Source organism: Enhydra lutris, unplaced genomic scaffold (genome assembly GCF_002288905.1).
Source record: "Enhydra lutris kenyoni isolate GAN:26980312 unplaced genomic scaffold, ASM228890v2 scaffoldscaffold24, whole genome shotgun sequence".
Classification (NCBI taxonomy): Eukaryota; Metazoa; Chordata; class Mammalia; order Carnivora; family Mustelidae; genus Enhydra; species Enhydra lutris.
Window position 1 is genome coordinate 26,318,788 of NW_019154108.1, and position 15,197 is coordinate 26,333,984.

General features: G+C 35.4%; 1 protein-coding gene across 2 annotated transcripts in view; it reads left to right on the forward strand.

The window, feature by feature from the left end:
* Positions 1 to 15,197, forward strand: part of LOC111150846 (ring finger and WD repeat domain 2) — a 249,971-nt gene that overhangs the window by 81,591 nt on the left and 153,183 nt on the right. For both annotated transcript variants that reach the window (XM_022508477.1, XM_022508479.1), the window contains exon 10: positions 10,382 to 10,496. In XM_022508477.1, the coding sequence (XP_022364185.1) occupies positions 10,382 to 10,496 (115 nt within the window). The remainder of the gene's footprint in view (positions 1 to 10,381; positions 10,497 to 15,197) is intronic.

Below are 15,197 nucleotides of genomic sequence, written 5' to 3' on the forward strand. Positions count from 1 at the left end.
ACCCTTTGCTGTGTGTGGTTGTTCATGATGAGTCTGGGAGAGGGAAAGGGAAGGGAAGGGAAGAGTGTTGGTAGTCTTCTAGGAAGAGCATTTGGCAATGTATGCATAAGATGAAAGCTAAAAATGTGAGGTGATCATTATATGGATAGAAATTTATTTTAAGAAATGATTCAAAGTATTGTTTAAAGATTATATGCCACATGCACCCCAGTGTTTATAGCAGCAGTGTCCACAAGAGCCAAACTAAGGAAAGGGCCTAGTTGTTCATCAACAGATGAATGAATAAAGAAGTTGTATATATACACAATGGAATATTATGCAGCCATCAAAAACCCCATGAAATCTTGCCATTTGCAATGATGTGGATAGAACTAGAGGTACTAGAGTATTATGCTAAGCGAAATAAGTCAATCAAAGAAAGATAATTATCGTATGATCTCACTGATATGAGGAATTTGAGAAGCAAGACAGAGGATCATAGGGGAAGAGAGGGAAGAAATGAAACAAGAAGAAACCAGAGAGGGAGACAAACCATAAGAGACTCTTAATCTTAGGAAACAAACTGAGGGTTGCTGGAGGGGAGAGGTGTAGGAGAAATAGGTTGGCTGGGTGATGAACGTGGGGGAGGGTATGTGCTATGGTGAGTGCTATGAATTGTGTAACACTGATGAATCACATAACTGAAGCCCTGAAACAAATAATACATTGTATGTTAATAAAAAGAAATAAAGAGTATATGCCAGTATTATTTATGTAGGTAAAAATTCTGGGAAAATACTCTTAATCAAGATAGAATACATAGAGAAACTATGGCACAGCTATAGGATTTTATTACTCTTAATGAAATGTTTTTAAAAAATTTTATTTATTTATTTGACAGAGAGGGAGGGAGTGCACAAGCAGGGGGAATGGCAGGCAGAGGGAGAGAGAGAGAAGCAGGCTCCCACTGAGCAAGGACCCTGACTCGGGGCTTGATCCCAGGATCTTGGGAGTCATGACCTGAGCTGAAGGCAGATGCATAACCAGCTTAGCCACCCAGGCGCCCCTCTTAAATAAAATGTTTATAGTTGAATTGGAAAAAATATGTCAACAATATAATGTAAGTGAAGCCAGAAATGAGTACTTTATACTTCTGGATTTTTTTTTTTTTTAAGATGTTATTTATTTATTTGACAGAGATCATAAATAGGCAGAGAGGCAGGCAGAGAGAGAGAGGGGAGGAAGCAGGCTCCCTGCCGAGCAGAGAGCCCGATGTGGGGCTCGATCCCAGGACTCTGAGATCATGACCTGAGCAGAAGGCAGAGGCTTAACCCCCTGAGCCACCCAGGCACCCCTATACTTCTGGATTTTTATAAGTACCTCTTGATTTTGCTTTGGAATTATTATATATCCTTAGTATAATTAGCAAAATCAGGAAATTAACATTAAAATTACCTGAGATAACTTACTTAAATTTCAACAGTTTTGACATTAATACCATTAATAAATACTCCTTTTTAGCAAAAACAAAAAACTTCCTTTTTTCAGTATTAATCCACAATCACTTGTTGCTCTTAGTTGTCATGCTTCTCTAATCTTAAATCTCTTATCATTCCTTAGTCTTACATTAAACTGATATTTTTGAAGAGTGTGAGGTATTTATTTTGTAGAATATCCTTCACTTTGAGTTTGTCAGATGTTTTCTTAGGACTTGATTCAGATTATCCATTTTAACCAGAAGTACTACAGAGGTGATGTTGTACCCCTCTTTGTTAGTTTCTCATATCTGGGTGCATAAGATACCTCTTTGCTCAATATTGATGATGTTAACTCTGATCACTTTATTAAGGTGGTACCTGTCAGATTTCTCTGCTGTAAAATTACCATTTTGTCTCATCTGTGCTATTAATAAATCTTACTTGAAATAGTTATTGATATGGTTATTGCCCAAATGGTAATTATGATAATTTTTCATTCTTTTTTACACATTTATTTTATTTTATTTTTTTTTTTTAAAGATTTTATTTACTTATTTGACAGAGAGATCACAAGTAGGCAGAGAGAGAGGGAGAAGCAGGCTCCCTGCTGAACAGAGAGCCCGACGCGGGGCTCGCTCTCAGGACCCTGAGATCACGACCTGAGCCGAAGGCAGTGGCTTAACCCACTGAGCCACCCAGGCGCCCCTTTTTACACATTTATTAATTAGCATTTCTACTGTAAGAAAGACCTTTCCCTCCTCTTTGTTTATATCCTTATGGATTCTTGGATTCCTAATTCATTCTGTTAATATTTTTAACTTAAATTGTCCCATATTTGGCTGGTTGTAACTCTTTGAAGTAGATTTCCACATTATTTTGACATGTTCCTATCATTTTTTAAGTACCTTTTTGGATTCTTAGACTATAAGATGTTCCAGCATCACCTTGCCTAGTCCTGCAATCAGCGAAGGATCCATGAAACCCTATTTTCTTTTCTATGTTATTTAAAAACCAAAATCTGGGTTTTAAGTGTGCTCATTGGTCCTCAAGTGTCCGTGCTTGTAGGCCTTCTCAGTGGACAGAGAGAGCTAGGAGACGTATGTATGTGTATATATAATATATGTTATCTATACAGATATATATGCATTAATTACATATAATCACCTTCAGTGTTTGATTAATGAAAGGATTCACAGAAGTCAAATAGTTTATACTTCTGGAACAGTTTGATTAAAGGCAGTGGATACCAAGCAGGAACCAGGATACTCATTGAAAGGGGTCTGGTGATTTCAGGTCCAGGCTTCTTTGTCCTTCTACACTGGGTCATATTGGAACATCTTTGTCTCCAGGTTTAGAGCTACTACTGGCTTGTATTTCAAGTACCTCAGTAATAAGAATCCAAAGTTGGCTTGTGGTTGGGATCTCTTAAATTAATCACACAGGCGGTACATTCTACTTACATGGCCAGCCTGTAGGACTTCACTGAAACCATGTACATATCATAAATTCATTTATTATCACTAAACAGACTAATCAGTTTTGCTCCAAAGCAACTCACTTTTGGTTATAGAATATAATTTATCTTTCTTTAGTGAATACATTCCATAATATAGGCAAGAGTCTAGAGATAGCCATGTGGGCAATCCAGACTAGCTGAGATGAATCCATACTGGTCAGTATATAATACATAATATTTATACAATCATATATTTCATATATGTATAAAACATATACATATTAAAAAAGTCTATATTTTGGTATCTCTCCTTTAATGGATGAATGGATAGAGAAGATGTGTATATATATATATATATACAATGGTATATTATTCAGCTCCCCCCAAAAAAACCTAGCATTTACTACAACATGGATAGATTTAAAAGTTAAGTGAAATAAGTCAGACATTTGGTAAATGTGGCCGTTTTTTATTTAGACGTAATCTAGATTAACACAAGTGATAAATATTTCCTTTTGATTTTTAGTCATATTTATATCCTACATCTAGACCTTATTCTGAATATGTTCATTCTGATGATTGGCCTTGTAGATTATCTATAACCAGTTCATATTCTCAAACATCTTCCCCTTTGCAATTAGTGTATTCGTGTTCATTTGTATTAATGTTATTTGTAAATTTAATAATTATTATGGCAATGAGCTAAGCAATGCATTTTTACGAAGAATTGTGAAACAACCTAATTTTGCATGGATAAGGTAGGAATTGCACTGAAAAAAATAAATTCAAGAAAAGCTAAGAGTAAATAGCAAAGTAATTATGGGCGCTTGGGTGGCTCAGTTGGTTAAGCGACTGCCTTCAGCTCAGGTCATGATCCTGGAGTCCCGGGATTGAGTCCCACATTGGGCTCCCAGCTCCATGGGGAGGCAGCTGCTTCCTCTGACCTTTTCCCCTCTCATGCTCTCTCTCGTTCTATCTCTCAAATAAATAAAGAAAATCTTTAAAAAAAAAAAAAAGCACAATAATTGTGAAAAAAAAGTTGCTATAAAACCTGGAAGGCAACATGTTTTTGGTTTTTTAATTATTTATTTATTTATTTGACAGAGAGAGAGAGAGAGAGAGAGAGAGAGAGAGATCACAAGTAGGCAGAAAGGCAGGTGGTGGGGGGGAAGCAGGCTCCCTACTGAGCAGAGAGCCTGATGCAGGCCTCCATCCCAGGACCCTGAGATCATGACCTGAGCCGAAGGCAGAGGCTTTAACCCAGTGAGATACCCAGGTGCCCCGGCAACAGTGTTTTTAAATGCTTCTTTATTATATTCTTGATTTTTGTTTTTGTAATCATTCTCATGTTTCAGACTAGAATTTTTTCTGTGTTTCCATTGAGCAGATCACTTTTTAAAAAAAAATCCATATTCTTGGGGATGCCTGGGTTGCTTAGTTTATTAAGCATCTCTTTGGGCTCAGGTCATGATACTGGGGTCCTAGGATAGAGTCCCACATTGGGCTCCTTGCTTGGCAGGGAACCTGCTTCTTCCTCTGCCTGCTGCTCCCCCGGCTTGTGTGCTGTCTCTCTCTCTCTGGCTGACAAAAATAAAATCTTAAAAAATCCAGATTTTTTTCCCCTCAGAATTTATAAAATTATATTGGTACATAAAAAAATGAATATATTTCATGAATATGTAAATAGAAGCACAATTACAATAAAAGAAAATCTATGAACTGAGCTCTTAATGTTAATTACTAGAACTGTTCAAATTACCCCTGTGCTTCTAACAAATTATGTCACCTTGCTTCATGTCCAGTACTAATTACTTTTTCTGACATTTCTGTTTTTCAGTATGTTGATTTCTTAAAATAGATTTACCGTACATTTTTAAAATAGATTTACTGTACATATGTGTATCCTTATATTATTTAGTTTGGCTATATGTAGACTTTGTAAAAATGATTAAATATGTAGTTTTTTGAGATCTGTTTTTTCAAAGATTAGTTCCTGATGTCTAGGGATATAGTTGCTTGATCTTCCATTTTGTTAATGTACCACAATTTATCAGTTGTCCAGCCTGTATACGTTTTATGCTTTTGTAGAGTTTTTGTTTTTGCTGTCAAGGGCATCTTTTTTTTTTTTTTTTTTAAGATTTTATTTATTTATTTGACAGAGAGAGATCACAAGTAGACGGAGAGGCAGGCAGAGAGAGAGAGAGGGAAGCAGGCTCCCTGCTGAGCAGAGAGCCCGATGCGGGACTCGATCCCAGGACACTGAGATCATGACCTGAGCCGAAGGCAGCGGCTTAACCCACTGAGCCACCCAGGCGCCCCATCAAGGGCATCTTTGTTCATATCTCCTGATGTACTAGTACAAGAATTTCCCTAGATTTTGTACCTAGGAAAGGAAGTGAGGGTGACAGGGTAGACACATCAGTAGTTTTTATATTTTGCGATAATATCAAATTGTTTTCAGAGTCTTTTTATTAGTATAAAGCTCCTACCACAGAAGTATAGGAGTTCGTTTCTCCACGTCCTTGTCAGTAATTAGTACTATTGAACCTGTAAATGGTTGCCACTTTTGTGGATAAGAAAAGAAATTAGTTGTTGGTTTTAATTCTTATTTTTCTGACACTCTAAAGTCAACATGTTATATTTACTGGTCTTTATTTTTTGTGAAACAGCATTTCATATCTTTTTCCATTTTTTAAATATTGGATTTACTTATAAAAGCTTTAATATATGTTCAAGGTAGTAATAACTTTTTTCTTAGGTGTTGTGCATATGGTGAATATCTTCTTGGGAGTTTGTATCTTCTTGTCTCTAATGACAGATTTTGATGAACAGAAGTTCTAAATTTGAGTTACTGAATTTGTAACTTTTATAATTAGTGCCCTTTGGGTTTCATTTAAGAAATTCTGCCATTTTGAGATTATAAACATATTCAGTGATATAACACATGGCCAATTTGGGAAATGTTCTATGTATGTTTAGGAGGAATATATGTTTCTAATTGGATACAGTGTTTTGTATGTATTCATTAAATTAAGCTTTTAAATTAGGTCATATCATTTTCTTAGTTGAGTTGATGAGGTTAATCTGCTATGTTGTTGGGTTGGTCAATTTCTTTAGGAATTTTTACTTTATATATATATATATATTTTTTTTTTAATTTTAAAGATTTTATTTATTTATTTGACAGACAGTAGTAGGCAAGTAGGCAGAGAGGCAGGCAGAGAGAGAGAGGAGGAAGCAGGCTCCCTGCTGAGCAAAGAGCCCGATGGTGGGGCTCGATCCCAGGACCCTGGGATCATTACCTGAGCTGAAGGCAGAGGCTTTAACCCACCGAGCCACCCAGGTGCCCACTTTATATATTTTTGATGCTGTGCTGTTATGTGTGTACTGGGTATACAATTATTAAGTTGAAAGTTTTGCATTTCCAGGGGCTATTTCCATTTCCATTAATGCTTTTCTTCTTTTTTTTTCCCTCCTTTGATTAAATTTGCCTAGTATATTATTTTTCATGGTATTACTTCCAGATTTTTAGTGTCTTTATATTTTCAGTGTTGGCAGATAGCATACAGTTGTGTTTTAAAATTCCCATCACTAATTTAATTAGTATTTATATTTATTACTCTTTAATGCTTGCTATTTGTCTCACTTTTTGTGTTTTTCTCTTAAATTTTTACCCCCTTCTCCCACCATTTTACTGTTTTAAATGTTACCTATTCTGTTACTATGCTTTCAGTAGTTATCTTTGAAATTGATCCAGACTTAACACCTAAACAGAATCTAAACTTATTATCATCTTTTTAAGAAATTTAATTTTTTAGTTGATATACAATGCTGTATTAGTTTTAGATATGCAATATAATGATACAACAGTTTTATATATTACTCAGTGCTCATTGTGATAAGTATAATCTTAATCCCCTTCACCTATTTCACACATCTCCCCGCCTACCTCCTCTCTAGTAATCATCAGTTTGTTCTCTGTGAAGAGTCTGTTTTTTGATTTGTCTCTTTTTTTCTTTGTTCATTTGTTTTGTTCTATTAAATTCCACATGTGAGTGAAATGATATGATACTTGTCTATTTCTGACTTAGTTTACTAAGTATAACCCTGTTATACCCTCCAGATCCATCCATGTTTGTTGCAAATAGCAAATTTCCTTCTTTTTCGTGGCTGAGTAATATCCCCCCGCCCACCCATACACCACATCTTCTTTATCTGTTCATCTATCAGTGGACACTTGGGCTGCTTCCATATTTTAGCTATTGTAAATAATGCTGCAGTAAACATAGAGTGCTTGCATCTTTTTGAATTAGTATTTTCACATTGTTTGGGTAAATACCCAGGAGTGGAATTACTGGATCATATGGTAGTTCTGCTTTTAATTTTCTGAGGAATCTCCATTCTGTTTTCCACAGTGGCTTAACCAGTTTTCATTCCCATCAACAGTGTACATACAAGGGCTCCTTTTTCTCCATATCCTTGTCAACACTTGTTTGTTTGCTTGTTTCTTTTTTTTTTTTTTTGACTTTAGCCATTTTGACAGGTATGAGGTGATATCTCCATTGTGGTTTTGAGATTAGCATTTCCCTGATCAGTGATATTGAGCAATTTTTCATTAAATTTAATATCTTAATTACTCTCCTGAACAACATTAAGTGCTCCAGAATTGAAACTTTCTTCACTCTTCTGATTTATATGCCGTTTTTTGGTGTATTTATTCTGACTTATTCTTAAGCACCGTAATTTAGATATTATAATTAATGTTGCAAACGGTATTTAAAATTGCTTAATGGTTATAGGTTTTCTTCTTTTCATTTTATGTTCAGGCCTTCTGGTTTGTTTACTGAATTTTTCAAGCATACAGTTTCACACATTTCTTTAGAAATGGCTTTAGGCAATAGTCTTTGTTTTCATTCACATGAAAAAATAATTAGCTCACTTTGTTGCAAGATAGTTTTGTTAGGATCTGAATTTTATCTTATTTATTTATTTATCTATTTATTTTTTAAAAAGATTTTATTTATTTATTTGACAGAGAGAGAGAGATCACAAGTAGGCAGAGCAGCAGGCAGAGAGAGAGGGGGAAGCAGGCTCCCTGCTGAGCAGAGAGCCCATCCCAGGACCCTGAGATCATGACCTGAGCTGAAGGCAGAGGCTTAACCCACTGAGCTACCCAGGTGTCCCAGGATCTGAATTTTAGATTGGAATTGTTTTCTTTCGACTTTTTGAGGGTAACCAAGGTTTGCTCCCTTAGCTTCTTTTATTGCTCTTCAGTATTTTCTTTGTTAATTGTTGGTCCTGTCAGATGAGTTATTTTTTTTTTTTTTCAAGATTTATTTATTTAGGGGTGCCTGGGTAGCTCAGTTGGTTAGGCATCTGCCTCCAGCTCGGGTCATGATCCCAGGGGCCTGGAATTGAGTTCCACGTTGGGTTCCCTGCTATGCAGAGAGTCTCCTTCTCCTTTTCTCTCTCCCTCTGGATCTCCCCCTGCTTGTGCTTGAGTGTGCTCTTGCTCTTTCTCTCTTTCTCTTAAATAAATAGATGGGGTCTTTGGAAAAAAAAAAATTATATACTTATGAGAGAGATAGAGACAGAGGGAGAAAGGAAGATTGTCGATGAATTGGGGGAGGGGCAGAAGGAGGGGAACGAGCATCTCAGGCTAACCTCCCATTGAGTGGGGACCCTGACTGGGGGCTCCATCTCATGACCCCAAGGTCATGACCTCAGCCAAAACAAAATCAAGAGTCAGGGGCTTGCTTAACCGAATGAGCCACCCAGGTGCCCTAATTTATCTGATTTTGAAATCATTTTGTTTTTGGATAGAAACAGTTTGCTTCGTTGTGTCTAATTATTGATTTCTCTTATAATATCCTACTTGATAAGAATAATTTCTTTGTATTTATGTCTGTTTTCAGTTCTGACAAATTGTCAACATGAATTCTTCAAGTATTTCTTCTTCAGTCTGTTAAAATTTTCTAGGTCTCTAAGTGCCCATATTTTCAACCTTATACTTTTATGCTTCTTAACCTCTGTTTCAAATTTTCTCTCTTTTAATCTTTTATCCTAATAGTTCTGGTTAACTCCTTTAGATTTATCTTTCAGTTCACAAATTCTCTTTTCAGTCTCTCTCAGTTTTAGTTTTTTTATTTGTTATTTGTCTCTAAGTATTGCCCTCGTTGTCTTTCCCCTCCTCTGCACCATTATATTTTCTTTGATACCACTTCTCTGAGTTCAGCTTCTTGTTTGGTTGTGTATCTGTTACATCTTTGGAAGTTGTCTTACTTAATTTCTTGTAATCCAAGCACTGCTTTAAAATAAGATTTTTACCTACCATCCAGTTTCAGCAGGGGTTCACTTTAGAGTGTTTTGTTCAAGGTAGTGCCTTGATATTTCTTACTTAGATACATTTGCAGTTGTTGTATAGTTATGGTGAACTTGTGTCTCTCAAGCTCTCATCATGTGTCTCCTCTGTGTCTGTTTGTGGGCCTCAAGCATCATAGACAATAGCCATTTGTGGAAAGAATTGTCTTATCCTTTCGTTTAACATGGTGTAGGCAATATTGAGGATCATAGATTCTTTTTTTATAGATTTCTATGCCAGTATTTTTCAGGTTTGCTGGCTTTATATATATCGGATTTAGTTATTCTGATTTTCTAATGTATATTTTAGATCAGTACATGTGTATTACATATTATTGCCCCTTAATTTAATAATCAGTATTAACTTAAATATATATTCTGACAATCAAGGACTATTTCTGTTATTCAGAATACAGGGCTGCAATATAAGGATGATGTCAAAGTCCTTAGTTTTCTTGTGAACATCATTAAAATTCTCAAAATTCTAAAATTTAGCATGGTAGTTATAACAGATTCTATCTGAATTTAATTTAGAGAATTGAAAGAAGCTTCTTATTTCATTCTTATAAAATTGGCCTTGAGAGCCTATTTGCATATTTATTTATTTATTTATTTATTTTGCTGGAAGATTAGCGTTTTAGAGCAAACTATATTGTACCAACCAGGGGCCTAGCCCAGCTAGGACTCAGCACTTGCCCCCACTGGGCTGCTTCTTCCTTCTCCCTGATGGGGCCCCATTCTCAGGCATTTCACTATCCCCAGAAGCCTCTCCCCTCTGGCCTTTGGTCCATCTCATCCTCCCCTACCTGTGCACCTCCGTATAACCTGATGTATGTTGATAGATTTCCGCCTTCCCTTACATTACAACCAGGCTTCCCCAGGAGCCTTGGGCTCTGGGACTAGAGCTGGCCCCCAGCTCCTTCAAACCCTTAGCCTATTTGCATTTTAAAATAAAAATGGAAAAATATGGTAAGAACTATGAATATTTACCATTTGTAGTTATTTTAATATGTTGATATTTTGAATATGCAATCATTTAGATATTCTGTGCAGAAAAAGACTATCATTTGTCCTAAGTTACAAGTATCTTTTCTTGTTACTACTTTAGACAAAGAAACAGCCTTGGTATAACAGCACATTAGCATCAAGAAGAAAACGACTCACTGCTCATTTTGAAGACTTAGAGCAATGTTACTTTTCTACAAGGATGTCTCGTATTTCAGGTACATATTCCAGACTTCTAAAAATACATCAGATTCTTATGTCAGATCCATTTCTAGCTTCTTATGCTGAATTTATATAACGTCCTATTTATAGAGCAAAAGTGTGTATTTTTGACATATTCTACCAGAATGTTGTGGAGGTTCTTGGCGATCTTGAAGAACATTGCTTTCCCATAGCTATTTTTGTTTTTTCCCTCTATTTGGGGATTTTTAATCTTTGTGAAGTGAGCTATATAAAGTTAAGAAAAAAAATCAACCATGAATATGTTGCTAGGAAAAGTAAGTTCCATTCAATTGCCTCTTATTATTAAATATTAAACATTTATTAAGTTCTAAGCACTGTCCTTTCTGCTAAGAATAAAAAGGTGAAAGAACCGATTTCTCTTATTAGGGAGTTTTATAAATTCAGTGGCGGAAAGCAACAGGTATGTGATATTATATGTTGTATAAGTGTATTAGGGGAATAGAGAAGAATATCCACTAATACAGCTAGGAATGAGAGATCCTCACCAAGTTGAAAATGGGGAAATGTAAGGGAATGATCACTGTAGGCATTTCAGAGGATTATATTTCATCAAGGCTAGAATTCGTTAACTAAGTTAATTAGAAACTTCTTCAAATACAGGAAATAACTTATGCAATGTCATGGACATGATAACATTGGATATTTTCATTGCATTACTATAGTTCTGCCCGTTGAGCTGTAACTTTCTCAGTGTCTTTGCTCACCAATGAAGTAGGGACATTAATACCAACCCCATGTTCTGTTTTGTTTTTTAGGATTTATAGGTGATATAAATATATCTATAAAATATAAAATATTGTTTGCTTCGGCAGCACATATACTATAAAATATAATGCTTGGTATAAGTTAGGTGCTCAATTAACTCATGTCATTAATAATACACCTGCTCAAAATGAAGACCACCAAGAAAAAAGAAGAGTGATATTTTATTAGATGTTAAAATTTGTCCTTAGTTTTTTCTTGAATAGGCATGTTTATATTAAAATGTACACATTGTTAAAATTAAGAACGCAAGAAACAACGGTTGTTGGCAAGGATGTGGAGAAAGGGGAACCCTCTTGCACATTGGCGGGAATGCAAACATTTGTAGCCACTCTGGAAAACAGTATGGAGGTTTCTCAAAATGTCAACAACAGAACTACCCTATGTTCTAGCAATTGCACTATTAGGTATTTACTCAAAGGATAACAAAAATACAGATTCAAAGGGGCCTACGTGCATCCTGATGTTTATAGCAGTATTACTAACAATAGCCAAACTATGGAAAGAGCCCAGATGTCCATTGAGTTATGAATGGATAAAGAAGATGTGGTATATATTCACTATAAAATATTAGCCATCAAAAAGAATGAAATCTTGGCAATTCACAATGATGTGGACAGAGCTAGTATGTATTATGCTAAGTGAAATAAGTCAGAGGAAGGCAAATACCATATGATTTCACTCATGTGGAATTGAAGAAACAAAACAGAAGAACATATGGGAAGGGGGTAAAAAGAGAGAAAACAAACCATAAGAGATAGAGAATAAACTGAGGGGTGATGGAGGGAGATGAGTGGGGGATGGGCTAGATGGGTATTAAGGGTATTAAGGAGTATTAAGGAGCACAATTCTTTCTTTCTTTCTTTTTTTTTTTTTTAAGATTTTATTTATTTATTTGACAGACAGAGATCACAAGTAGGCAGAGAGGCAGGCAGAGAGAGAGGAGGAAGCAGGCTCCCTGCTGAGCAGAGAGCCTGATGAAGGAGCACAATTCTTATGATGAGCACTAGGTGTCATATGTAAGTGATGAATCACTGAATACTCCTGAAACTAGTATTGCACTGTGTGCTGAGTGACTAGAGTTTAAATAAAAATTGGAAGGAAAAAAATATAAAATCTATACATTGCTTAGGACCTTTGGAAAAATTTGCATCGGGATTGGTGGTGGAGGAAAAAGGAGGTTTACATACCATTTTTCCTGTGAGGGAGCCAAGCTTTGTTTATAAATGTATATGAAATTAATGATTAACAGTTTTTATAAGATGGAAAACTTTCATTGTGTTGCCTGGGAATTGAGCCCCTTACTGAGCCTCTAATAGTCTGCAAAGTGGAGTAGAAAGCTGTGAAATTGAAAATGGTTTGAGACTTAGAATCTGATTGGCAGAAGGTTCACGTTAACCCTGTTAGATGTTATTTGTTGGTATGATTTTGAAATACATCCATAGGCAAATGGCAGACATTTAAAAAAAGCATGGTAGGAAAGAGAGATTGGGGAATAATTTCTAAGTAACTAGCAGCATAGGCATGCTGTGGCAGAGTAAAGCTGTAGTCACAGACCAATTTATTTTGGGGATGTAAGATTACTGGAAGGTGGGATAAATTAAAATCAGGAGGAAGATTAAGTTTCATTTTTGTGGGCAGGGCTATATTGTACTTAAAACATTTGTCCTTAGTTTTTAGGAGTCTCAAGTTTGTCTTACTGAACTTTCACATTGACTACACTTACCGTATTGCTGGATATGAAGGTCCTCCTATTGTCCTTAACTCTGAAGAGGAAATTTTAACTTCTACCTAATGGAGTACATAGTGTTTTTCCTTCTGTATATTTTTAAATGAGAATTCATCCCCTCTTTCTGACTTTCAGTTTTCAACTCTGAAAATGAGAGGTGAAGCTTAAGAGATTAATGCTCTGAACTCTTAGTTGTAATTGGAAGAGAAGGTAAATTATAAAGCATTAGAAGAGAGAAAAGAAATGCCAAACACACTTTCACAAACTAATCTGTCATTGGAATAGGAAAAATAATATGCTTGCAGATATATGTGATTATTAACCATAAATCTACCAACCAAACAAAATCCTACATTTTCATAACCATGAAAATTGAATCCTTCTACTTTCAGATACTAAAATAACCATTTTTAGTGTTTTCTTTATAACTTCTGTTGGAAGTAGGTGTTAATGAATAGGTAGATGACCAGGAAAGTTTAGCTACCCAGGAAAAGATTATGGTCTTCAACAGAATATACATTCTTTTGAATGCTTGTGAATTTTTTGTCCTTAGGGATTGGTGTCAAAATATGAAAGAATAGATTTACATTAAATTAATACATAAACAAATATCTAAGGTGTCTTTGCAGTCACTATTTATTACATGAAGTACTCAGTTAACAGGATTATGTGTAAAAAGATTCAATTAGTTGTTACATTCAAACCACTTTGTAGTAAAGTTGATTTGTTTTACTGCAGTAACCCATGATGTATTTCCAGTTTGTTGAATTTACTGAGAATAATTTTTATGGAGGAGGAGCATTATTTAAGTAACATTATGACAGTGCATGCTAATTGGGTTTGCTTTTTGTTTTTAGAATGGAAACACTATAAAATTGGAACCTTTGATATAGGTTATTGGATGAATTTGCTGTTAGTGTTTAAACCTTTAAAATGTAAAATATTGGAGACAGAAGCTTAGTATCAGAGACTAGCTATTGTTTTTCATTGTAATAAGTGTTAGATAAGTTTATGTCAGTAGTTATCTTCAAGATAACCTAATATCTCCAGATGAACTAAATAAATTCTTTACTCTCTATCCTTGGTACCTTAACTCTGTAAATGTAATGACTTATTTTTTAAGATTTTATTTATTATTTATTTGAGAAAGAGAGAGCACGAGCCGAGCTGGGTAGGGAGCAGAGGGAGAAGCAGACTTCCCGAAGAGTCTGACATGGGGAGCCTTACAGGGGGCTTGATCCTGGGATTCCCGGATTGTGACCTGAGCCGAGGGCAGATGCTTAGCCAATTGAGCCATCAGGTACCCCAGACATAATGATCCTTATATCTGAATTTCATTATGCCTACTTATTTAGAGGACATTTAAGAACGGGAAATTATGGGGCACCTGGGTGGCTCATTTGGTTAAGTGTCCAACTCTTGGGTTTTGGCTCAGGTTATCTCAGGGTTGTGAGACGGAGCACCACATTAGACTTCCTGCTCATCAGGGAGTCTGCTTCCTCTCTCTCTTTCTTTCTTCCTCTTCTCATGGGCCAATGCACACGTGTTCTCTTTTTCTCTCTCAAATAAATCTTTAAAAAGCAGGGGAATCACGAAAAAGTTTACCTTGAAAAAATTGTATGTGTCTGTATGTGTATGAGCTAAAAGTAAGGAGAAAGGTATAAAAACAGTGTTGTAACAATCTTACTTCAAATTTTAGTTAGGAAGCTAACTAAATTGGGTGTTTTACTTTTCTTTCTTTGGAAAGGAAAATACAAGTCCAAATGTAAAGCAGTTTTGAAAAGCAATGATTTCTTATTCATGTTTTCTCTGTAGTCTTGTTTCTAGATTAGAGAATGGATAGCTGTATTTAATCCCAGTCTTATATGAGATGATTTTATGATTTAAATTCCACAAAACTTCATTATGAATAGTTTACTGAAATGGACTTTACTCAGTATTTATACAGTGTTCTAGTGGATGGAATTTTCCATATTCTACCAAGACATTTGAGTAGAAGCATTTTGTTTATTTTTGAGAATAATTGATATATTGCAGTTTTCCACTCCCTTTTCAGAATTGGATTTGAGAAATATTAAAGTATAATGTGAACAAGTATTTCACTTTATTTTTACTTAAAAAAGTTGCTTTCTTAATCTAAATTATGTTATAAATTGTGGGTTTTTTTTTTTTTGACAGAGAGAGA